This window comes from Etheostoma spectabile, chromosome 7 (assembly GCF_008692095.1).
Source record: "Etheostoma spectabile isolate EspeVRDwgs_2016 chromosome 7, UIUC_Espe_1.0, whole genome shotgun sequence".
Classification (NCBI taxonomy): Eukaryota; Metazoa; Chordata; class Actinopteri; order Perciformes; family Percidae; genus Etheostoma; species Etheostoma spectabile.
In genome coordinates this window covers 11,342,986-11,365,974 of record NC_045739.1, presented here as the reverse complement: position 1 = coordinate 11,365,974, position 22,989 = coordinate 11,342,986, and the positions used below count along the sequence as shown (strand labels likewise).

Sequence of the window (22,989 nt, the reverse complement as noted above, 5' to 3'; positions counted from 1 at the left end):
CGTTCTTTTGTAAGCGGGTATTTGTGTGTGAAAACTACTTTGGGTAGCCACATCCTACCAAGGGCCCGAGATGACCATCAGTGTCCATACAGAGGCCTCAGAAATGATGACTCAGAGGGACAAGATGTCATGCTCTCCGGTCAGCCCTTCAGCCTCTGGAGAACAATGGCGCAGCTCTACTTTCCTTCTGTATTTATGCTGTCGTTGGGCTGTGACAGAGCTGGTGTATCTGGCCAGCATATGGCTTCCAGTGAGAGCAGACCGATATGGTGCTTATTCATTGTCTGCTGGAAAAACATAGACCCCTGCACCTCTTAACGATGTTTCCCTGACCAAAGAAAGAAGCTGACAGCATTAGCATTAACTGTATTTTGCTGCAGTCTGTGGAGTTTCCACACTCAGCGCTGCTTCTTAAGAGAAAGATCTGACTCCAGTGTCGCAACACTTCATTTTTTTTCTCCTGCCGCTCCCCCACATTGATGCACTTTTCTTCCAGCAGCCCATATTGTGTGAAGAGTGGATCCATTTTGCTGAATGGATTTTGGCTTTTCATCAGACTCTGAAATAAGGCATGCTGTAAAGTCATTTGGTTTCTTCCATAGTATCAGCATTCAGTAGAGAGTCTTAATTACAGGGTTCAAACAGGCCTTGGTCTAGTTTCAGGCATCCCTTACTGTTTCCTCGGCCAGGCTGGTCCCCATTGGTAATTCCAGGGCCGACCACAGTGGTTATGAGTGTGGCGGTGGTGGCAGCATTCCAGGAGATTGCAGCTCCAAAGGCTCATGGGAAAGGGTGGGGGAAGTCTGGGAGACAGGGAATCCACTTCATGATCTCTTGCCATAAACACCCACTTCCGTTGACGTTACACTGTCACAGTCTAGTGAGCAGCGAGGATGGGTGGGATGGTCCCATCCCTGACACGTTCCTAGATAGTCGTCATTAGAGTTGATCGCATACGCCACAATTAAGATGTTATGACTACATCAATCAAGCTGGGTGGAGACTGTGGTATCAGCAGCTATCCCTCCAGGAAATGGACTGCTATTCCTGTTACACTCGATCAAGAATTTTTTTGGGGCTCTTTGTAACGATATGATTTCAACACTCCCAGGACTCACGGTTTTTATGAAAGTTACAACAAATGGCATCAATGTCTTGGCAATAAGCGGTAACTTCTAGTGAAATCTGCTGTTTTATCCGTACTCACCCACCCAACCACCCACTTACTCAGCCGAGACCTCCGACCACAGACTCTTGTGAACGTCTTCAGAGAGTTATGGGGTGTAACTGGGTAAATCCCACATTACCCTGCCTGTCTCTGATTACCAGGCTGGATTCCTGTTGACTGCAGCATGGAGCCATATGTCTGAGAGTACAGCAGGCCTCGACCGTGCACATTAAAAACTCAACACTGTTCCTTTCCCCATCTCTCACTGCAGCCTTGTCTCAATATTGGCCCAACAACGCAGCTCAGGCCTAAAGCAGAGTTGTCAGCAGATATTGAGCCCACAGCAGATTATTGAGGCTGGTTGGTGGATACAGGGCCTTTGTTGCAGTGTTGTCTTACTGACTCAAGCTGCCTGTGCCTCATTGTACTATACAGCTACTCATAGCTGCGTCAGTTCACATGAGTTGCGGTAGTGAATGGGTCAGACCTATCGGATACACAATAATATCCTGTCTACCTCTGTGTCCTACTGGTCCCTACAGGAAAAGGCCTGATACCAATCTCCAAACATAGAAGATGAGACAAGAGTTGAGGATTATACGCAGCCGCCTTAGGAACACATTCATTCATGTGGTGTCTGTTTGCATGTCATTCTCCCTTTTATTCACCCTGATTAACAACACATTATTTATTTGCATGATATTAATGCAGTGACGGCTAAAGTTCATGAACTATGATTTTATGAATGTTGGCATTGAAGCAATAAGCGTGGCTAATATAAGGTGATTTCACCAAAACTGCCACACACAGTCCCCCTTGCCAGGTTTTAAAAACCTTGACTTATCCCTTAAATGTTTTCTCCAATTTGTTGTTGTCATTGTGTTCCTCTTCTTGCTGTCGTTCCTCTCCACATCTCGTTTTTTGTTTTGTGTTAGTCAGATGTTTGGTAGACAGCAACAATGGAACGGAGCGGGCCATAAACATGAATTGTGCTTGCCTGTTTGTGAAGGTGTGAAAGTGAAATGGGCAGTGTCGCAGAGGAGTCAGCAGGGACCTTGTGATCTGATGCTGCATGGACAAGTCCAGCATTGAGACATTCTTCCACTTCAAAGCCCCCAGAGGGTTTTCTGGACACTGGTTGAATAGAAGATGAGGGAGGGGTGTGTGGGGGGGAACAGGTGCAGTCCATGAGTAGGGTAATTCCTGCTGCCATCTGCTTTCTTTTTCGGGGTCTGGGCTCTTTAAACGCCCTCTGACACGCCTCATCGCGACACGCTCCCCTAGCCAGTCGCGCCATGCCCCGTCACCATGGCACCATGATTCAGATTAACCCCCGCACATGTGCCGAGTCAACCGTGGGGGTCTGCCTCTTTTGTGAGGAAGCATGGGAGGAAGAAAGAGGTGGAGGAGGAGGGAGATGGAGAGCTGCATGGCTAAGTGTGTGAAAGGACACTCGCCAGTCATTCACTTTTGTTAAGTAAAGCAGCAGCAGGGAGCATAAATGAAGCCATGTGGTACTAGAAAAACAACAGAAGAATCTGTATTCTTATAAATGACCAATCTCATTTTTACCAATCTCTGTAATATCTGCTCATTTCAACAGGTGCTTCTAAAAACAAAAGAGCAGAAAGTCAAGATGACGGCCATCGAGAGCAAAGAGGAGATCAGTGACACTGACAGTGGGATTATTGTGCACTCTGGTATGAATATCACCACAAAATACAGCATCTAATTTCCTCATGTGTCATGTATAGTTTGAGGCTGAAAACAGCAAGCTAAAGAAAATGTTGCATGTCACATTGTTGTATTTATTTATATTTCAATAACTAATTCCTAGCTCATTTTTACGATTCATGAACATTTTAAGAGGAAACTGAATAAATCAAATGGTCACATACAGATTTTTATGAGGAAAGTCTGATCCTCTGTGCGTTCACTGCAGGTCCAGACAGCCCTACGTCCCCGGTGAAGGAGCTGACCACCCACACCAGAGCCCTGAAGCTGAAGCACCAGTCTCTGGAGGAGCGCCTGGAGCTCTGCCTCCTGGAGCTCAGGAAGCTCTGCATCCGGGAGGCAGTAAGTCATTTCTAGATGACAACATATTACCAGTATATTTTAGCTTTAAATGAGTGGTTATATTTGCAATTGGTGTATAGGGGTCACACTTTTCACCTTTTTGTAATCAACACTTTTATTGTGAAATCAAAGGAGCTGACTGGGAAACTGCCCTCAGACTATCCTGTGATGCCCGATGAGAAGCTACCGCGGGTCAGAAGGAGGATTGGAGCTTCCTTCAAGCTTGACGAAGGTCTGATCCATCTGGATAAACAGGTACGGGAATCCATTCAAGTTGACTATTTTTGGGGAAAGAAAGAGATTACAAAACTAAATGTCAGAATGTCTGTTTATCACAGGATTCAGTGCTGCAAGTGCTGGAAACTGACTTGGCTCTTCAGCGGCAGATTTATGAGGCGGCTCGCAAACTCTCCCTGGAGGAGAACCTTAGTAAACCACAGAAGAAGAGCCGACTGCAGCAGTGCAAGAGGGTAGAGAAGAAGGTGAAGGATCTGCAGGAGGCCGTGTTCCAGCACAGGATCAAGAGCGAGTGCAACTCACCGAACTTTAGCATCACAAACAACCAAAACAGAGGTGAGTTGCACTGCTGTCCCCTTCAGGCCATATTGTGCACTGCACTTATTAACACATTCTTTGGGTTTGATGGACACTTTTTCATAATGTTCTTTCTGTATGCAGATCTGTGCATGTCTGATGACAGTTCCCTGTCTGATGTGGTGGCCCTGGATGATGGTGAGTGGAGTGGAGAGTACATTTATACATGTATAAATGTGCATATATATTCTTTGAAGTTTTTTATCACTCTCAGACTAACATGCTTAGATTTAGACAATACAGTAAAATAAGTATGAATTAGAATGATGCAATAGATAATGTAGATCAGATATATTTTGGAGCAGCATGATAGTGACTGTTTGATGTTCTCTGTGATCACACACAGATGTGGACTTGCCCGTCCCTCTCTCTCCTCCAGTGTCGGGCACTTCCTGTTCAGATCCCCTCCAGTTGTCAGCCACAACCCTTCAGTTGTCCCAGCAGTCATCAAGCCAGCTCAGTGTGGAGTATGAGCGCTCTCCCATCCAGAACTCTCCGTGGAAAGAGTCCAGTCTGGATCAGCCTTACCAGAAGGCCACAAACCCTCAGTCTGCTAACAGCAGCAGGTCCAGGTAGGAGTCTAGTGTGTACTATTCACCCATTGAATACACAACTGCACTGGGTAGTGTGTGTCAACATGACTATAAGAGAGAAAAAAAAATAAACCAACGTGTCAGTAATCATATCTCACATCATCCTTTTCTGTTTTTGTTGTGTGCAGTAGTCCAGCAGGAACTCAGGTGTCTGCAGAGAGCATAATTCCTCTGTCGCAGTTTCTAAAGAACACGGCTCTGCGTCAGAACCACTCCACCAGCGCCCCCTCCACCCCAGAGCTACATGTACGCCGACAGTACTCCCAGTCCTTCAGGTACACAGAGAAGTCATATACATACGTACACCAATGCACAGGGAGCATCACAATATGTGTACTATAATTTTACAATTTCACATGTCTCCTCAGACTTCCCAAAAGTAAGCTACATGCTGACAAGGAGCGCCTGCACTCAGAGAACAATCAAGAGCGAGCCAAGCTGCCACAGCGACGCTGCCTGGCTGATTTCATGGTGCGTTCTCCAGAGAACTCTCCCTTACGCCCTTACCAGTCCAGCTCGGAAGACAGCAGCTCGGAGCACTCGTCCTCCTCCTACATTAGCTCTCCTGGCAGGGATGGACCCACTGAGATCCCAAAGCTCTGCCCGCCGCCTTACGGATTCCACTTGGGGGCACAAAAGATATGGCTCTCCAACTTCGCCAGCTCACACAAGAACATCAACCAGTCCCAGCCCAATCCTAGCTACATCAGGGCAATAGAAGAAGATTGCCCCCTCTCTCCTCAAGACCTGGACATGGGGAAGTGCTTCCTTTCCTCCCCTCCTGTGGCACACAGCCCTCAGCAAAGGCAGTGGCCGGAGGGAGTGTTGTCCCCGAGGGGAATCCTAAAGCCGCCTCCGCCTTACACCAGGCTGGTGCGAACGCCCTCACTGAAGGAGTATCCGAACCACGCCATCAGGCTGATGCCCAGGGACATCGTGTCAGAGGAGTTGAAGTCCTGGCATCAGAGGAATCAGCTGCAGAAGTTTCGGCCTGGCTGCGTGGATCAGCAGAGCTTCCTGAGTGTCAAGAGCCCCACTTCACCTCATCTGCCGCCATTTAAACAGGTTGGTGCAGCCAGTCGGTTCATTATTTCCTCCATAAATCGATTAATTGTTTGATCTGCAAAACATCAGATATCAATGGAAATGTCCATCACAATTTCCTGGGGTCAAAGGTGATGTCTTCAAATTTCTTGGTTTGTCCGACCAACGGTCCAAAACCCAAAAATATTTAGTTCACAATAATGTTAAAATAATGAAAAAGCAACAAATACTCACATATGAGAAGCTGGAGGAATCCCATTTTTTCATCATTTTTGCTTGAAAAATGACTGAATCAATTAATAAAATAGCTGCCGATTAATGTTTCTTTGATCAACTAATCATATACACAATATATGTATGTGCAGTATGCATAAGGTAAACCCTGATTGTTTTCTCCACAGGGTTTGGGTAATGTGATTCTCCAGAGAGCTGCGGACGGGACTCCAGTCCAGTGGTTTGTTGCGGAGGATGCTGAAATCGTGAGCCAGGTGTAACTCAACGCTTTACCACTCTGCAGTATGTTCAGTAGGAGGGCTGTTATTCCTCTCGTCCTTATCTCGGTATTTATTAAGGCTTTTGACTCTCTGTGAGAATGTATGTTGACATGAGAAGATGAGCACATTTCTCTCTCGTCTTTTAATTTAAAACTTAATGTAAGGTGGTATGTCACTTTTATTTATTTTAAATTGTTTTCCAATGGATGTTTCTAAAATTTCGGAGGTGAATGTAGGTTCAAAGAAAAAAAGATTTGCTGTAGTTTCAAGAACTTCCTTGTGTCTGGCACACATTTTGCACATGAAATTCCTCTACAGTAGTTTTCAAATAAGTTTCTCCATTCCTAATATAATTTTTAATGTTATACTATTTTTATCTTTTAATGAGAACTTCATCTTTGCAACATGAAGACTTATAACTAAAATGTTGATAAGCTTTGAAAATGCATTGCTATATATATATAGTATATACATATATATACGGTATATAGGTAAAATTTAACATCTAGTAATGAAGTGAAGTGAGTTGAATCTTAACGTTTGCTACTAACTCTTAATAATTAATCACTGATGCCTTAAACGGTGGTTTGACTGCAGTATGGAGTTTTCTTACTAACCAAGTGATTGTATCAGTTTTGATGTGTTTTTTGTATATTTATAATAAAAAAGGACAGCTGTAAGTGAAGTGTTTGTGGCTGTGTTATCTAGAAGGTATTTCACTTAAAGTATTTCGAAACACACAAACAACCAACAGTGTCATCCAATGTTTTTATATTCATATCCAAAGACTGATACAGGTGTTTCCGCTGTCTGCATGCTTCATGTTTGCAACACAGCCACAGAATTTAGACTGCGTCCTGATGACTGAATACCCACGGCTCAGGTGGTCCATCGTGAAGCTTCCACAAACAGTAAGCCAATGTTAGGACACAGAAAAGCACAAACAGGTACGTGCAGAACAGCGCCCAGCGACAGCGATACAACCAGTGAGCCAGCGGATGATGTCTCCTCAAGGAGCCACACCTGAGGACAGCATTTAGTCAGTGTTTGTCCAAAAGAAATCTTCACAGTTGTCTTTTAAAAACATAAATTGACTTACGGGCTTGCAGAAAGCTGTTGGTAAATATTTGTAATTTTTTTATCCTTGTCTGCCTTTTTCTTTGACAACGCAGCTTTGCCCTTGTGTCTCTGTCGCAAAGTCTCCAGAGGGGATCTGTAACAAAGACCGTTTAGTGTCAAAGCAATGTTAAAAAGGGTGGACAAAATGACAGAAAAAAACCCTATCTGGTGGTGTTATTTATCAGTCTTTAGTTTGTACTCATGTGAAATATAGAAAGTTACGGTCACAATTCCATATATCCCCAGGAATTGTTATACACATATACAAATTAATTCCGTTCTATAAACTCGGCCAGCTCAAGATCCCCTGAGCAATGAGCTCTGGGCCCCAACAACTCTACTTCCAATTACAAAAAAAACTTTCTCTAAACTCTCTCTATAAACCAGAGCCTCAAGATTGGGTGAAAATCTAATAGCCCCCTTAGAGCTCTTTAACATTTTAGTTTTCAATTGAATGGAAACTTGCATTGTTTCTCTTGCAATAAATCTTTTTTCACAGCAGGAAATACATACACTACCGGTCAAAAGTTTGGGGTCACTTACAAATTTCCATGCCACTCCATTATAGACAGAATACCAGCTGATCTGAGTGGGGGGCTGATCTTTAATGCAATATCTACATTGCCCATTATCAGCAACCATTTATCCAATGTTCCAGAGGTACATTCTGTTTACTAATCTGATATCATTTTAAAAAACTAACTGAGAATCCTTTTGCAATTATGTAAGCACATAATGTAATTTGAAAACTGCTGACCGGGTTAAAAAAACAATGCAACTGACCTCAGCTGGTATTCTGTCTATAATGGAGTGCAATGGAAATTTCTAAGTGACCCCAAACTTTTGACCGGTAGTGTATATGTGTTTCTAATAACATTAATACTGGCTGTTAATTAAGGTAATTAATTACACTATTGTCAAGGAAGAACAATAATTGGAAAAAAAACAGCAAGCACTTCTTCAAATGTGGTGTTTACTGCAGGTTATGGTATTGTGATGATGTTTCTGCTATTTTGATTCCACACTTTTTGTTGTGTGTCTTTCTGGTGGCCAGTTGTTTCGATGGGAGGTCCTCTGATTTGGGGGTGGGAGGTGAAGGAAGCTCAGCAGCTGGAGCTTCTGTCGGAGTTTCATCTGGATCCAGTGGCCTGAAGAGAGAAAAGGGAAATCAAGTGATGTGATGCACAGTTGTTGATCATGTGGCCCAGGCACAAAGAGTAAAAGCAGAGCCTCAAGTTGACCTGTCATCCACTGAGTAGCTGGACTCTGGTCTCAGGGGGGGAGACGGGCAGGTGAGGAAGGACTCCTTGCTAAAGGACCTTCTAGGAGTAGCTTGGTTCTTCAAGTCTTGCTTTATCTTCTCCTGTAGAGACAAAGAAGGAGACACTCATTTGGGGTTTCTGGATGAGAACGACTGTAAAGAAAGTTCCTTACCTGGATTTGGCTGGGAATGAGTGTTATGCTGACTCTGCGACGAATGCTCTAAAAAATGACAAAAACAAAAGGCATATTGAAGTGATGAAAAGGTGGCTACCCATTTTAGATGGAACGATAGGCCAAATATCTGCATACCTGATGAGAGATTTTCTTTCTGGTGTCACTTTCCTCTGGTTCTAGAACAAGAGATTCGGTCAGACATTGCACACGGCAGAACATGATGAACACGACAAACACCACAAGATAGAATCCGAGAACCTGGCGATGCTCTTTGGTCGATGCTGTTTTTGCAGGAGTTCTGCTGCTGGATCGTCTTCTTGGCCTCCTCCAGCTCTGCCAGGTTTCTCTCATGTTGTCTCCTCAGATTCTCCACATGAGCAACCATCAGTTCGACTTCATGACTTACTCTAGCCTCCTGTTGAGATCAGGAAATGATGATGGAGACTTCAAAGATGACGAGTCCAAAGATTTCAGGTCATTTGCAGCTCAAACAGTGAACAAACTCTTAGTACACAGTGAGCCACCTCTGTACACACACGGATGTCTGTACACCAGTGACCAATTAGCATCAGAATAACTGCGTTTTTTTGTCCTGCACGGTCAGGGTTACCTTTAAAAGGTTGAGATACTTCTACTAGTTTTACACATTCCGATCTGTTCCTGCAACCTAGTGTCCATTTCACATATATACACTGTATATATATATATGTACATAACTATTTTATAATGTGTTACAGATCATTATTAAGACACTATAATGGCATATGGTTGCTGCTCCTAAAACAGTGTACAAACCTACACACATCTGTTTTTACCACACATTTTAACTTTGTTTCTTATTTGGTAATAAATATTTAATGTTATCAGGTAAATGTGTAATGGGCTGTAAGATGTCTGCCTTGTGGCTTATTGTACACTGTAGGCTTCCACGCTAATACATTTTTTTTTTCCATTAACCAATGATTAAATCATGAACAGAAACTTATAAATCCATGATGAGAACGTCTCTTCTGGGACTCTTTCTTGGAGCTCCGACCCACAGGTTGGAAACCACAGTCTGAAGGGGCACTTAGCTATCCAAATATTAAATAAGAGTCTCAACGTACCTGGTGCACAGCGCCGAGCACCTCTGCCGTGTTGGAGATTCGTTCCACAGTCCCACTGAGGATGTCCAGAGACAGCTGCAGCCTCTGCAGGATCATACTGCGCTTACTGTCCAGACACAGGCCTTTCAGCGTCTAAAAACACACACAGAAACACACACATTTGCACACTGGTGGCGTTATTAGGGGTTTTGTTCACATCATCTGTCAGTTATTGCACCTCCAGGGTTTCTCTGCCTCTGGTCAGCTCCAGCTGGATGTTCTCCTCAGCCAGGTTGCGGGCGTGCTCCTCCGCCTGCAGCCTCTGCTTCAGGGTGTACTGATCACAGCGGAAGGCCAGGGCGATCTGACAGAAGGCCGTCTGGAAGCAACAACATTCATTTCACTCAGGTTTTAAATAACCCCTTACATTTCAAACCTTAATGTATTGTCAGGATTTAAGCTGTAGTCTTTATGGTTGAAATGATAATAAATATAAATTAAAAACTGTTGCTTGATATCAAAGTATTCAGCACAAAATCAAGAACACTCTTCAATGCCTCGATGAACAAAATGTTACTATTAAAACATTAAAGGATAGGTACACAGTTTTTCAAGTCTGTGTTCAACCAATAGTCAGGTGCCCATATGACTGGTGTTGTTAGTTGTAATCATCCCTCCTGTGTGTACAAGCTTTTAAATACATCTTTGCACGGGATGACGACAGAGTTTTCACTATCACTTTCGTTACAAGAGCATTAGGGTGGGATCTTTTAATGGCCAGTGTGATTATAACAAGCATGATAGCCATACATGAGGCACAACAAGCCAATATTGCATACAAGTGACATAAAACATAAAACTGCACAAGTAGGCCAAGAAATGGAGGGAAAACTAGTTAAAAAAGCATGTAATGCGTGGTATATAATGGTGAAGAAGTAGGTGACCTACCTCCAGATCTTTTTCTGACATCTCCACACTCCACGTCAGAAAACAAGATAAGTTTGATGAAAAATCTGATGAAATCATGTTGTTTAGATAAACTTAATTAAAATATTAATATGAGGCTGTGTCACCTGTTGAGGCCTACACGTTCTATAATGGACAGCTCGTTCCAGTTTGTGATTGAGGGCTCTTCTTGATTGGTTTCTGTTGTAAAGACAAAACCCAGTTATGATGCAGAGCCATTATACTGGTTCCTTGACCTTTTGTGAACATGTTGTTACCTTCGTCACTATCTTGACTGCCCAGCATGGTGGACAGATGGTTGGTTGTCTCTGCATCAGGCTGAAATTAGTTAGAAACATTACCTCTATTACTAAATGATACAGCCATTACTATAAAGTTGTCTCAGTGTTAAGAGGAGCAGGTGAGGACAGCTGGTAGATTATTCAACTCACCTGGGAGTTCATCAATACATCAACTGGTGTCTTCAAAAGACTAATCCAAACGTCTTCCTCGGGTAAAAAACAGATTCAATTATTCAAATCCTCTTTGCAGTTAACGCTGGATTTTTCATTGTTGCTGTAAACACAAATACATTCTCACAAGGTCTTCAATGTGTTTGGTTCTCTTCTCCCCTGTACTGAGAATAGATAATCCTATTAAGAGATCCACAGTCAAACCAGAGCAGGACGACTGCCCCAAGAGGCTCGAGGGGAGCCGTGGCTGTACTTGTTGTGTTTTTATCTTTAATAAATAAATGCCGGTGTTGTCCAAAGTGATGGATCAAATGTACCAATAAATGTACCTAGTACACCGCACTAACCCCAAACACTGCAAAGACACAGGAATATTTAAATATCTTTAAGTTGATTGGTGGATGCATGTACTTTTACTGTACACAAACATGACACAAAGGGGTGTACAATAGTGTTACACTACTGTATTCTCCCACTGATCAGGTCAGCTATATCAAGACAGCTGGACTCCATTATCATCAGGGTTGTTATTTTATCTTACCCATGTAATTACAGGAGTACAATATTAGACCTGCTTTGGTCCACCCCCAGACCATTAGGACAGTGTTGGCCAAGTTTGATTGCTTCAAGAAACTAGTTGTCCAATAACTACAATGGGCGGGGGAGAATTGTCTTGGTTTCCTTACACCATTTAAAAATGATTCTATAACGATGGAGTTCAACTGTACATTTTATGATCATGTACAATAAACCTTTGCATATCTGCAAACAAGTCTGATTAAAATACTAGGGTCAATGGGAATCCACTGTGTTACATTGTCTGGCTAATTGTTGAATAGATTAACGTACACTTGCTATTACTACTGAAAATTGGAAAACCCATATGCCTAACATTTGAAAAAGTAAAGCAAAACTTTCTAGTCTGGATACATTAACTGACAATAAACAACGCTCTATCATCATTCAACATTGTTGAACAAGGGAAGAAAGAGCTACATGTTTTCGACTTGTTTCTGTTCCCGTGTAGTATTCTTCAGTATTGGTTTAGTTCCTTCAAAACCGAGTGATTAGACCTAGTATTCTTTTAATGATTTAAATAAGTTCTTGTTCGCAAAAAGATTAGACTTAACTATGAACAAAAGATGATTTGATTACCAAGTGCCCTAAATTCTAACTATTACTGACAATTACACAAAGAAATGACAAAAAAGTAAAAACACCCAAAAACTGTCAACTTTGGAGCCATATCCACATTTTTATTAATAGAAAAGCGGTTATTTAGTAGAGGCGCTGGGGTTTGCCCATGGTGCTCTTGACGTAGAGGGCACGCACGTTCTGCCAGTTCTTCTTCAGCAGAGACACCAGGAAGTTAACAGCCAGGTGGATGTTGTACACAAGCTCATCCTCGGTCATCTTCACATGTCCTACAGCCACAGCCAGACACAGCACCTACAGCACAAAGCAAAGATAATAAATTATTTAGTAACCCAACCACCAATTTCTTCAATATAACCTTAGTGTTTAAGATTAAAAGTTAAGTAACGATCAGTAAAGTGGCATGTTTCTTTTAGTACTGCTGAGCGTACCTTCTTCATCTGGAATTTGATTGTGGATTTGACCTCATCCACCTTGGTGTTCAGGTTCTCGTTGTGGGTGAGCAGGGAGGGGAACTTGCCGGCCTTGTTCAGCCCAGGACCCAGGATACGAGGGATCTGCTTGATCAGAGACTCAGAGGCCAGGAAGGCATCATACTTCTTAGCTAGAGGAGGGCAATTGAAAACAAGACAAATGTTTTAAAAGGCCCGACAGCAAATGTTACAAATCAGGTGTCTCGTGGGTCATGATGCCAACTTTCGTACCAAGCTTCTTGACCATCTTTTTGTTCTTGTTGAGCTTCTTGAGAGCCTCGATGTCCATGTGTGGCAGCTCAGCGGCTTTGGCCTCGTCACAGTGCTGCTGGTCTCCCAGAATGCACACAGAGAATTTTGGCCTTGGAAGAGACTTCAGCCTGCAGATTAACAAAGCTGTTAAGAGACACTGCTCCCAACCCAACGTCAAACAAAGGGGCATCAGTTGGCTGTAAGGCAGGGTATGGTTGACAGAATACTTCTGCAAAGTTCACAACATGCTGGTATAGTAGTGCATACCATTTACCCCGGAACTCCGGACATCACACCCAAGTTGAATGCGTACAATTTACAAATTGGTTTTTCATGGCTTATTAGCTTTAGCCAGGTTAGCCATTGTTAGCAATACCAGTTTATAACACTTTAGGCTGTCTTTGTGCATACAAACAGGGTACAATATTGTCCAAAGAAAATACGGAAAGCTCTGTGTGTATGACTAATTTAGTGAGACAAGTGACACAGAAGCGCTTATAACTGTATGTTACAACAGCTTCCACAGCTGTTGATGCACGGAGCAGCCTTGTTGGATTTTAAGACAAAGAAATTTATCATACATTCATTCATATATCAGATATTTATATTTTGTGATGAAAAATGTTTACTTGTCTAAAATTAGACATTGAAACTCATGCTCTGCCATTTACCAAATGACACCTTCCTCATTTACTGTGTAATAGAAAGAGCCTTACCCATACCACCACTGTGGCCGGTGTCCAGCTGACCTCTTTGATTACGTAATGTTAATTGGTCGGCTTGAGGACATGAACTTACCAGCTCAGCCACTCAAAGCCTCCCCTCATGTTTTAAGACCCAGGGTAGGGGTCCGCCTGCTTCACCTCCACCAGCAAGGCTGGGTCAGCTCAGTCAGACTACCCAGAGTACTTCTCCATGTCTGCCCCTGGCCTGTCTGGATTTACATTTTATACTTTTGAGATTTTAGCAACTACTTGCCATATAACAGGCTGTTGTAATACTTAGACAGGGCTGGACGCACACAGGGAAAAGGTTGGGTGAAACAGTAAAAGGTCGAACCTGACAGTGCCGGAGAAACGCTTGTCCTTCTGGGGATCATAGTTTTTCAAGCTGATCTGCAGCTCCACAGTCTCCGTAAACCTACAGACAGATAGTTTAGAACGTCACACGGTATCCCATTCATGCATATTATCAAAGTGTCACCGGATTACCAGCTTCCCCCCCATTTGATTATGAACTTACTTCCTTGGCTTGGTCAGAGAGCCCTGCAGGACCTCCTTCACAGCTTCGTACAACGTATCCCTGGATACCTTACTGTTACATAAAAACACGTTAAATTAAAGTTAATTATATTAACACCTCCATAAACACAGTTACTTCGATTGGTCTATAACGGCGACCCAACGAACATAAAAACAGGTACTAAGTTGGGAAAGTTTGCCTAAGATATTATCTAGGAAACCTAATGTATACATCCGATGCTTGATCGGTTTCAAAAACCCGTTTTAATTGTGTGGATGACAGTGGATTACATCTAAAACTCGGTGTGGCGATCCTAACGTTACAGCGCCAGCTGAGCCGGTTCCGCACCAACACTTTGCTTCCCCCATTTCTAAATAATATTAATAGATAACATAACTGCGGCATAAATAACAATACCACAAGCTGAGAAAGGTAGTACACCTCCGTTCGAACGTGGAAAGAGTTCATATTTAGACATTTATTACTTAAAATGTGTCTAACCTCATTTTAGCGGCTTGTCCCTCCCGTCTCGCTACGATGAAAAGGAAGTTCAAGCGGAAGCTACGCAGGATAAAGGCTGCCTTTTGTTGACGTCATCAAAAAGCGCAAACTACTTTTTTTTTTCTGTGCTACACACATTCACATAACATAGATTAACGGTCTATGCATAATACTAATTGTGACTTTGTAGAATATTGTTTACTCGTGTCACTTATTTGATGTTTCTAATTATTTAAATGGACGTCTGATTAGTATTTTTATGACAGTGTACAGTATGTTTGCTGTGCTCAACATATTACATTGTCAAAAAAGATTTGTAGACTGTGTTGACTAAATGTAAAGGAGTCCAATTAAATAAAGTTCAAAAGATCCTGTCTTTTTTTTAAACTACACTACTACAAGAAAGGTGTATATTTAAAAGCCAGGCATACAAATGACATGTATATTTATGGTAGAAGTATTTTTTCTAAAGAAAAGAAATGTTCAAAAAATAGTAAAACCCTAACCCTCAATTTAAATAAACTCCATACAATTTAGAGTCCTGAATTCTAACTCTTAAAGAACAACGCAGAAGCATTATCAAAAAAATGTTTTTTAAGTATTAAAATGAAAAGTATCCATGCAGCAGAAGGCCATTTGTCAGTGTTGTATTATTACAAAGAATATATTACTTAATACAGATGCCTTAAAATTTAAGCAGGATTTAACTTTTGAAGATGTATAAGGTGGAGACAATTCTAATCACTGTATACACTATAAACAGAATAACATATAACCATGGATCACATTTTACAAAGGATTACATTTTGTATGTAAAATCTGTATCTCGTCACTATAGCTATCAAATACAGTAATTGTATGGTAAAAAGTTCAATATTTCCTTCATAAAAGTAGTGAAGTAGAAGTTTAAGGGGCATTAAATGGAAGTATTACACACTCGAGGACCTCAAAATTGTATTCAGGAAAAGTACTTAAGTAAATATATTTGAGGTGCTTCATTTTTTTAAGTCAAAATATTGCCAAAAAGTACACAATGACTTATGTAAACCGTTTTATTAACAGATATTAGGTCAGATTCTTTTTAAAGCAGCTTGAAGAGACTTTTTCAGGAAGGTCTCATTTAATATCAGGCAACCATGCAGGGAGTGTTTGTGTGCAGCCGTCACCTGAAAAACAGATTGTTACACATGCAGAAAGATTACAAATACTATTTCATCCACTGTTCAGCCATTATACATGATTCGAATGTAAAAAACTTACATGACTGCTGTATTTGGTGAGGACTGTTAGCATCATCTTTGCAAACTTCACAGACTTCGTGAATTGAGGACCATTACTGACGAGCTGTTCGGTAAACTGTGTAAACAGTTCTTCACTCAAGTCAGGCTGGAAAAAATAAAAATAAAACAGGCATCTCAATAACAGTGAATATTATGACAAAGTACAATGACAAAGCAAGACTTTCCCCATGAATAAACATTTACCTTACCTTGGAGTCTAGCAAGCTGTGGATAATGGAGAGCACGGCCTCACTCCACGCTATTTTGAATGTCATTCTGGGGAAAAAGAGGTAAAAGACTGCATCAGCAACTAATAACCATACAAGTCCACTATTATCTGGCGTTTCTTGACATATTTCAGCAGTAGTTACATCATTTAAATGTTGTATCTTACTGAAGCACCAGCACTTTGTAATGGGAATCCAGGCAGCCTTCTATCAGTCTGTTCAGAAGCTCAGCCTGTGGATTCCCTGAAGACAAAGCAAAGTACAAAATAGAGGATTCATTGATGTAGGGGCCAAGAGGTGAGGAACAAGGTTGGAACATTCAAGCATCCTTTTCTATGTAACTGGACCAGGACAGGGAATCCATGCCAGCTGCACTGCAACTCTGACCCCCCCCCCCGCGACAGTAAATGTTAATAAGAAACTGCTGCGCTCAGTCATAGCTCACACCATTCCTCACCTATGTTCTTTTCCTCTAGAACTGGTCCGATCAGGACGTGGCACATTGGTCTGGGATAGCGGCTACACAGTGACATTGCTGCAGTGACTAGACATCTGGAGGCCGGTTCTGACAGGAACAGGACCTGCAGCAAAACATTATCCTGTCAGTATCAATCACAATGACACATTCAGCATCCTTTGCATATTCAGTGATGGACCTTCTGCAGCAGGAGGCTCTTGATGAGTGTTGCTGCCGTGCTGTAGCTAAAGTCAAGAGAGGGACCCAAAATACTGCTGCACAGCTTAGGCAGAGTCTGCTCCAGTAGGTCCGGGAAATTCAGCATGTTGCATAACACCTCCACCTAAACAGGAGAGGTAGAGATGTGGGATTAGTCCTTTCAGCAAGCACATGTATAACATAAGTGGTTCAGTAAAGCTCCCTGACTGGTCTATAGGGTACAGTGCAGCAGTAAAGCACAACAATCTAAACTCACCAGCGGTATCTACAATAATAATTAATAATCTGTCTGTTTCTCCATTTTATTTCTTAAATTAGAACTGCTATAGATTCAGTGACATCTGTACTTTATTACAAACACATTTAAATATAGTGCATTTTACACTTAACTAGTGTTACTGCGGGGATAAACTATTAACAAAATGTCAGCTAAACTATGTTGAGGACATACTTGGCCGGGGTCACAGTCGTTCAGCACTTTGAACACCTCCATGGAGCTGTGGTCCCACTGCAAACAGACAATCATAAAATATAGTGATGACAAAGGTCAGTCTCAGTCTGTGCTTACTGTGCTGGCTAGAAGAAAGAAGACATTTTTCTTACCTCTGTCTGACTTTCCAGTAATTCTTTTATTTGAAGAATAGAGACCTATATAAACACAAAAACAGACCAAGTTTTGTTATTTTAACTCTAACTGTAAACTGTGTGATACAAGTAAATATAATGGCCTGTTAGTACACCTCATTTAATCCGTGTGTTAACTCGCTTTCAGGGTCTCCAATCATTTGAAAATTTGGAAAGAAATCAAATTGGTCAATTGGATTATACATTTCAGTGTAGACAGGACAGATAAAGCCTGTCCTACCCCAGTGTCCCTACCTTTATATGTTCAGGCAGGGCATCACATGAAAAGTCTGCTGCTGGCTGCAGTTCTTGAGCAGGAGTTTCCGCTGGAGCATCACTTCCTAATCTTCCGGATGCCTCTGCTTTTGCGCTCTGTTCTTCAGCATCGAGCCATTCAATACCACAGAGATCCATCTTTATCCGTTTACTCTGCTGTCCTGTTTCCTCACCATCCGAGTCCAGAGTGACAAAGCTGCCCTTTCTTTTCCGTTGTGTACCCAGCTCTGATAAACAAGATGCACTCTGAGATTCAGATTTTACTGGTTGACCGCTGAAGCACTTGGCCCATCCTTCAGTCTCACCAGAACCAACCAAACGCTGTGAAAGCTCCTTGAGACTCTGGCTGCACAGTGGAGTATACAGAGGCTCTTCATTGTGTGTCCCCAGGTTTCTTTCCAGCTGTCTAACCAGAGCAGTGACCCAGGGGCTTGGATTAAAGTCCTGGCTGAGGCATTTCAGAAGATGGAGGACAGTGGCCCGCGGGAGAACCGGTTGGACCAGATAGATGAAGGACAGCAGGTTTTGCTTGAATAATGCTGGAAACAGGCACACCAGGGGTTTACTAGAATAGTTGAAGAAATAAAATGGTAGAGTAGGCATATTATGGTAGATGTCCAGTTTGTCTGAGGTTGTCATTTATTGACTTAATCTAGCACCTATCTGGTGCATTGTTGAAGATTATCATTTCATACTTAAGTTGAGTCGTTACATAAAATGTTAAGTAAAAACCATATTTTTCTCTGAAATGCAGAGAGTAGATGAACATGGAAAGTACAAATATTTGGCATGCCACAACGGCATCACGATTTTATTTAAGACATTCACGCTATGTGAAATGTATATAGAACTTTTAACAGTTGTAAACAAACATTCTAAATGAACCCAAGTTGATTTCCTGATGCAGTGTATGCGAATGGCACGAGGTTAAGGGAACAGGCTGTTGTCTAGCAATAGAATTCCATGGTTAAATTAATGACAAACTGTACAGCCAAGGTGCCTACACGGTTTCTATAGCAACATCAATGTCCTGGCGTTGACGTTTTCAGGGTAAAGTCTGGCAGAAAGAAACTTCAGTCTCCCTTAAAACAATCCCCTCTCCATTGAGTCGTACTAATTTATCTAAAAAAAAAAAATTGAAAGAGTTAAATTAAGTTTAATTTTACGGAAACTTACACCGTTAGTGGCTGGGCTTTAGTATCTAGACAGGTTATTTCGTCTTGACACAGGGTTTCCATGAGGTTAGACAGTGACCGTTCAGGGTTTGCTCGCTGCTGCCTGCGGAAGACGTCCAGGGCTCTGAGGGCACCGGAGGTTCCACAAAGCGACCGAACCAGCAGCTTCGACTGCCCGTCAAACCGACTCAGAAACAAACCTGGGTCCATGCTATCGGATGAAGTTTCTTTAACTGTCTCGGAGAGTTTGCCTGTTGCCACGCCACGGATCTATTAAGAGAACGGGCCACCCCGCCAGTTTTGTTGACATTTCTTCTTCGCAAGTATTATTTCATTCACCAAGTTTCTGAATGACACCTCCACCTAGTGGTAAAACCATGTACACAAAGTAGAACTCCGAATTAATAGATTCTAGCTTCTAAAAATTAAATTTGACAAAATCTAACTAAAAATGTTAGAGAAAAGCAAGACACGCAGTTTCAGTGAGAGAGTGTGAAGCAATGTTTTATTTTCTGTGTACAAGTACAACTCGTTTAAAAAGAAATAAAATCTTATACAGTCCATATTCTTGCCCAAACTAGAAAAAGGGTCTCATAACATCACTTTAGGCAGGTATCAGTAGACATTAACAAGAAGGGTAAAGCATACTTTTCATCTATCGACAATTAAAACTACCATCCACAAAACACTTTAAAATATCAAAATGGTGCAAATTGCTCAGAAGTCAGAATGAGCACTCCCATTAATCATAGGTAAAGGGAAAATTAACAATCATGTTCAAAGAACTATGGCCACTGGAGTGAAATAAATCCCAAACTAGATAGCCACAGATTAACCACAAGATTAGACAGAGTAAAGACGCATTACATCTGGGATGCTTACATAGAACTGGAGCAACAAACATTGTGCCGCAGAGAGCCGAGTGTACACGTCCTCAATTCCAAACAGACTGTAGCAGGTGATTTCACAAGTTAGTTCCTCTCTGGTTGAAAGAGTGCTAGGTCAGTAAAATCACCAGCTGTAGTCGGACTAATTTAAAACCCCAACACACTGGGCCGTCCATGGTTGACATCCCGGATCTTGATCACAGCTGCTGATGAAGTGGTTTCCATATCGACAGAAGGGTCAAAACACAGCCATGTGTTCTTGGGCCAATTTAATCAGGACCCCAATTTTGTGGATCCAGTCACCGAAAAAGCTCAGAAACCATACTCCTCAGATAGATAAAAAGGAAAGCCAAAGTCGTCGTCCTCATCATCATCGTCGTCGTCACCGATAAGGGTCATGGCTATGAAAAGATTAAGCAGATCTACACCATCGTAGTCGTCTTCTGTATCATCCTGTTGAGCGAAAAAAACAAATGCAAGGGGAAGGTAAACACATTATACCATGCATACCTATGGCAAGGAAACCTGATAGCATATAACAGGGATTATATTTACCGGAAATGACCTGTGACGTGCATGTTTGTCATGGCGATAAAGACACTCCGTTTTGAAAGGGCAGCATCTGTATCTGGTATAGTAACTGCATCTTCTCTTACTGGAATCAGAGAGACAACACAGAACAGGAGGGGGATTTCATCAGCGATTTCATTTCTCAACAAGATTTCCATTTTGACATAACGCTTATAGGCAAAACTGCATGGAAACAAGGCTACAACTATGGAACTTTAGAATAAAAAAAAATTAAATGGATCCCCATTTTGTATTAGTACAATAGTAGGACCTTTAGTATTCATATTAGACAGTTGTAGCTGACAGTATATCCAAGCCATCAGGGTAAGTCTAGCGCACCCTGTGGAATGTAGTGCTCAAGTTACATTTCTTTAAACCAATAACTGTCTTGAGCGACACCAAGAGCCTGATGCAGCACTGTTGTTTCTGTAAAATAGCCTCGGGAAGGAATTTGTTTTGGTGGAACGTGTGCACGCAGGAAGGCAAGCTCTGGAATTAAAATGGCTGTCAAGTGTCCAATGAGAATTTTCGAAAAAAGAAAATGGGTGATTGTCAGTTCTAGCTCAGAGGAGGTTTCCCCAAATCTATCAGATTTTAGAATGCAAACAAAGAACAAGGAGGGTGAGGGACATCCTGAACTAGCCCGTGAATAAAATGTCACTATAGACTACATGTTTCATATCTCCATAATTTCATGCATTTCCTGTTAAAAACATGTTGAGACAAAATCATGACATAAACCCTCCCCATTGTGGACAGTAGGAGAAAGGCTGTTTCAGTATGTCTGGCTGGATTCAGCCAGACATTTGTCAACTTATTTTGGACCATATTTTATTTCTGCAACCCTTAGACTTATTTGGTGGCTTTATATATATATATATATATATATATATATATATATATATATATATATAAAAAATAAAAGGTGCTGAGGTGATTTACTAACATATTACAGGCAATTATTTAGGCCTTTGGAAGTTTTCAATGATCACAACCAAGTTTCATTGCTCAACTTGAATGTAACTACAGCATGTCAGGCAAAGAAAGAACAGTTTATTTAAAAAAAAACAAAAAAAACAAAGGCAGTGGATGGATGGGCGAGAGCTGAGAAGTCAACCTGGAGGGGCATGTCCCACAAAGTTACCTGAATTTCTCTTTGAAGGCAGCAATTAGGCTTTCCTTTGCTGGTCCTTCAACCCAGTGTCTGTTAGGTACATAAAAGGCCGACCTCACTCGGCACTGTGGGCAGCTCCTGAGGAATAATCATTTAACACTGACGTCAAGTCAAATTTCGTTACACGTGTCGTCAGATGCAGTCAAATATTAATGGAACCTACTTTACAACATCCGGCCCGAGGTCTTTTGTCTTCCTCCAAGTCATGATGCATTGTAAACAGAAGGCGTGATTGCAGTTTGGCAAAATTCCAAAAATGTGGTTTCTTGGATCCATCTTTTCATACACCTTGTCCATGCAGATGCCACAGGTCACATTTTTACTCTGGAGGAAGGACTCCATTTCCTCTTCATTCCCCTGGGTACTAGAGGCCGCCGCAGCACCACCATCCTCTGTTGTCTCGCTGGAAGAAATCTCCTGAACACAGACACTGCATTGTCAGTTTAACCTGTACTGGGTTCAACTCACCAATACGCCCTGTGAAAAGATCACTTCAAATTGAAGCTAACCTGCTGATTTCTTCCATCACATGCTTGAGCAACTTCTGAGCTCTGGACCAACTCCCAAGAAGCAGTGCGGGCAGTGTCCATATCTGTATAGGCAAAGTCAGTCAAGTATAAAGAAACGTTGACCAGATTCATTGTCACCCATGAAAAAACCCAATACCTAGTGATTGTTCCTCAGTAATCTCTGTTGCCAGGCGCCCAATGTGAGGATTTGAGTTATTATCCGCCAATTGTGATCTGCTGCATTCCTGCGTAGAGGTCACCTGTGCCTGCAGAAAAGCAGGCTCTGAGCCCCTTCTGTCAGGCAGAGCATAAACCACACCGGTGGAGGAAACCGTTGGCACTGAACCTCTTCTACCGGCTGACACTTCAGGTTGAAGGACATGAAGATACCTAGTGGTGAAAAATATATTTTATAAGCTATGGTAATCTGGGTGCATGACATCCACTTTCCGTACAACTGAGGGATAAAATGAAAGGGGGGGGGGAACCTTACCTACAGCGATCACCATACCAGCATCCACCTTTCTGAAAGTACCTACATATCTGGGATGACTGTAAAGCTGGCCATTCATGTCGATAATTACACCTCGGACCAAATCTGCAAGAGCCATTTATAAAACGCCTGTAAGGAAAAAGCAAAGTGACTGAATAGCAGCAGCATAAATAGCTAGCCCTAATATTAAGACATAATATTCAAAGTGTGAGACTTTATTTTTATAAAAAACCTGGGGTTAGGTCAAAATGTTTGGTTTCTAGTCCTAAATCACAGATCTGTCACGACTCTTAATTTTGTCAAGTCTTAATTTTGTTTGACAATCTGTCAAAATAACCCCAATTGAATATTCGTGTACTATGACCATGGTTTATGGATCTAGCAATGACATGTGGGGACGTAAGGACACAACTTGTTAACCCGAACCCCCCCCCCCCCCCCCCCCCC

At 41.9% G+C, this 22,989-nt stretch overlaps 5 protein-coding genes across 5 annotated transcripts in view; 1 reads left to right on the top strand and 4 right to left on the bottom strand.

Moving 5' to 3' along the window:
- Positions 1–6,647, top strand: part of inavaa (innate immunity activator a) — a 7,748-nt gene extending 1,101 nt beyond the window's left edge. Inside the window, exons 2-10 of the mRNA XM_032521546.1 lie at positions 2,772–2,868; positions 3,111–3,244; positions 3,377–3,499; positions 3,583–3,817; positions 3,923–3,976; positions 4,185–4,410; positions 4,560–4,706; positions 4,800–5,496; positions 5,877–6,647. Coding sequence (XP_032377437.1) covers positions 2,805–2,868; positions 3,111–3,244; positions 3,377–3,499; positions 3,583–3,817; positions 3,923–3,976; positions 4,185–4,410; positions 4,560–4,706; positions 4,800–5,496; positions 5,877–5,969 — 1,773 coding nt within the window. The 5' untranslated portion in view covers positions 2,772–2,804 and the 3' untranslated portion in view covers positions 5,970–6,647. The remainder of the gene's footprint in view (positions 1–2,771; positions 2,869–3,110; positions 3,245–3,376; positions 3,500–3,582; positions 3,818–3,922; positions 3,977–4,184; positions 4,411–4,559; positions 4,707–4,799; positions 5,497–5,876) is intronic.
- A 76-nt stretch (positions 6,648–6,723) lies between these two features.
- Positions 6,724–11,517, bottom strand: LOC116692338 (lymphoid-restricted membrane protein). The gene is made up of 13 exons (XM_032520544.1): positions 11,008–11,517; positions 10,834–10,894; positions 10,684–10,756; positions 10,559–10,586; positions 9,849–9,989; positions 9,632–9,763; positions 8,784–8,940; positions 8,661–8,701; positions 8,523–8,570; positions 8,330–8,451; positions 8,114–8,236; positions 7,069–7,182; positions 6,724–6,992 (listed from the first exon to the last, which is right to left on the bottom strand). The coding sequence occupies exons 1-13, from the start codon at positions 11,017–11,019 to the stop codon at positions 6,815–6,817; spliced, it is 1,230 nt and encodes a 409-aa protein (XP_032376435.1). The 5' UTR covers positions 11,020–11,517; the 3' UTR covers positions 6,724–6,814.
- A 741-nt stretch (positions 11,518–12,258) lies between these two features.
- Positions 12,259–14,743, bottom strand: rpl10a (ribosomal protein L10a). The gene is made up of 6 exons (XM_032520546.1): positions 14,652–14,743; positions 14,151–14,222; positions 13,968–14,048; positions 12,888–13,036; positions 12,615–12,787; positions 12,259–12,477 (listed from the first exon to the last, which is right to left on the bottom strand). Exons 1-6 carry the CDS (start codon positions 14,654–14,656, stop codon positions 12,307–12,309), a joined length of 651 nt encoding a protein of 216 aa, XP_032376437.1. The 5' UTR covers positions 14,657–14,743; the 3' UTR covers positions 12,259–12,306.
- A 529-nt stretch (positions 14,744–15,272) lies between these two features.
- fance (FA complementation group E) lies at positions 15,273–19,234 on the bottom strand. The gene is made up of 10 exons (XM_032520543.1): positions 18,911–19,234; positions 17,714–18,299; positions 17,438–17,482; positions 17,286–17,342; positions 16,815–16,958; positions 16,616–16,739; positions 16,326–16,401; positions 16,141–16,207; positions 15,912–16,037; positions 15,273–15,817 (listed from the first exon to the last, which is right to left on the bottom strand). Exons 1-10 carry the CDS (start codon positions 19,117–19,119, stop codon positions 15,722–15,724), a joined length of 1,530 nt encoding a protein of 509 aa, XP_032376434.1. The 5' UTR covers positions 19,120–19,234; the 3' UTR covers positions 15,273–15,721.
- Positions 19,235–19,688: 454 nt separating this feature from the next.
- Positions 19,689–22,989, bottom strand: part of mkrn4 (makorin, ring finger protein, 4) — a 4,072-nt gene continuing 771 nt past the window's right edge. The window contains exons 2-8 of the mRNA XM_032520545.1: positions 22,543–22,671; positions 22,207–22,439; positions 22,050–22,132; positions 21,704–21,957; positions 21,511–21,618; positions 20,352–20,451; positions 19,689–20,249 (exon numbers count right to left, since the gene is read on the bottom strand). Coding sequence (XP_032376436.1) covers positions 20,109–20,249; positions 20,352–20,451; positions 21,511–21,618; positions 21,704–21,957; positions 22,050–22,132; positions 22,207–22,439; positions 22,543–22,671 — 1,048 coding nt within the window. The 3' untranslated portion in view covers positions 19,689–20,108. The remainder of the gene's footprint in view (positions 20,250–20,351; positions 20,452–21,510; positions 21,619–21,703; positions 21,958–22,049; positions 22,133–22,206; positions 22,440–22,542; positions 22,672–22,989) is intronic.

Coding starts and splice junctions, on each gene's coding strand:
- LOC116692338 (XM_032520544.1), bottom strand. Junction 10,587..10,683: donor GAACGTGTAGGCCTCAACAG/GTGACACAGCCT, acceptor TCTGACGTGGAG/TGTGGAGATGTCAGAAAAAG. Junction 9,764..9,848: donor GAGGCAGAGAAACCCTGGAG/GTGCAATAACTG, acceptor GTGTGTTTTTAG/ACGCTGAAAGGCCTGTGTCT.
- rpl10a (XM_032520546.1), bottom strand. Junction 13,037..13,967: donor CGTTTCTCCGGCACTGTCAG/GTTCGACCTTTT, acceptor GTTAATCTGCAG/GCTGAAGTCTCTTCCAAGGC. Junction 12,478..12,614: donor TCAAATTCCAGATGAAGAAG/GTACGCTCAGCA, acceptor TTTGTGCTGTAG/GTGCTGTGTCTGGCTGTGGC.
- fance (XM_032520543.1), bottom strand. CDS start 19,119: ATGGACCCAGGTTTGTTTCTGAGTCGGTTTGACGGGCAGTCGAAGCTG. Junction 18,300..18,910: donor AAAGCCCAGCCACTAACGGT/GTAAGTTTCCGT, acceptor CAACTATTCTAG/TAAACCCCTGGTGTGCCTGT. Junction 16,959..17,285: donor ACGACTGTGACCCCGGCCAA/GTATGTCCTCAA, acceptor TCTCCTGTTTAG/GTGGAGGTGTTATGCAACAT.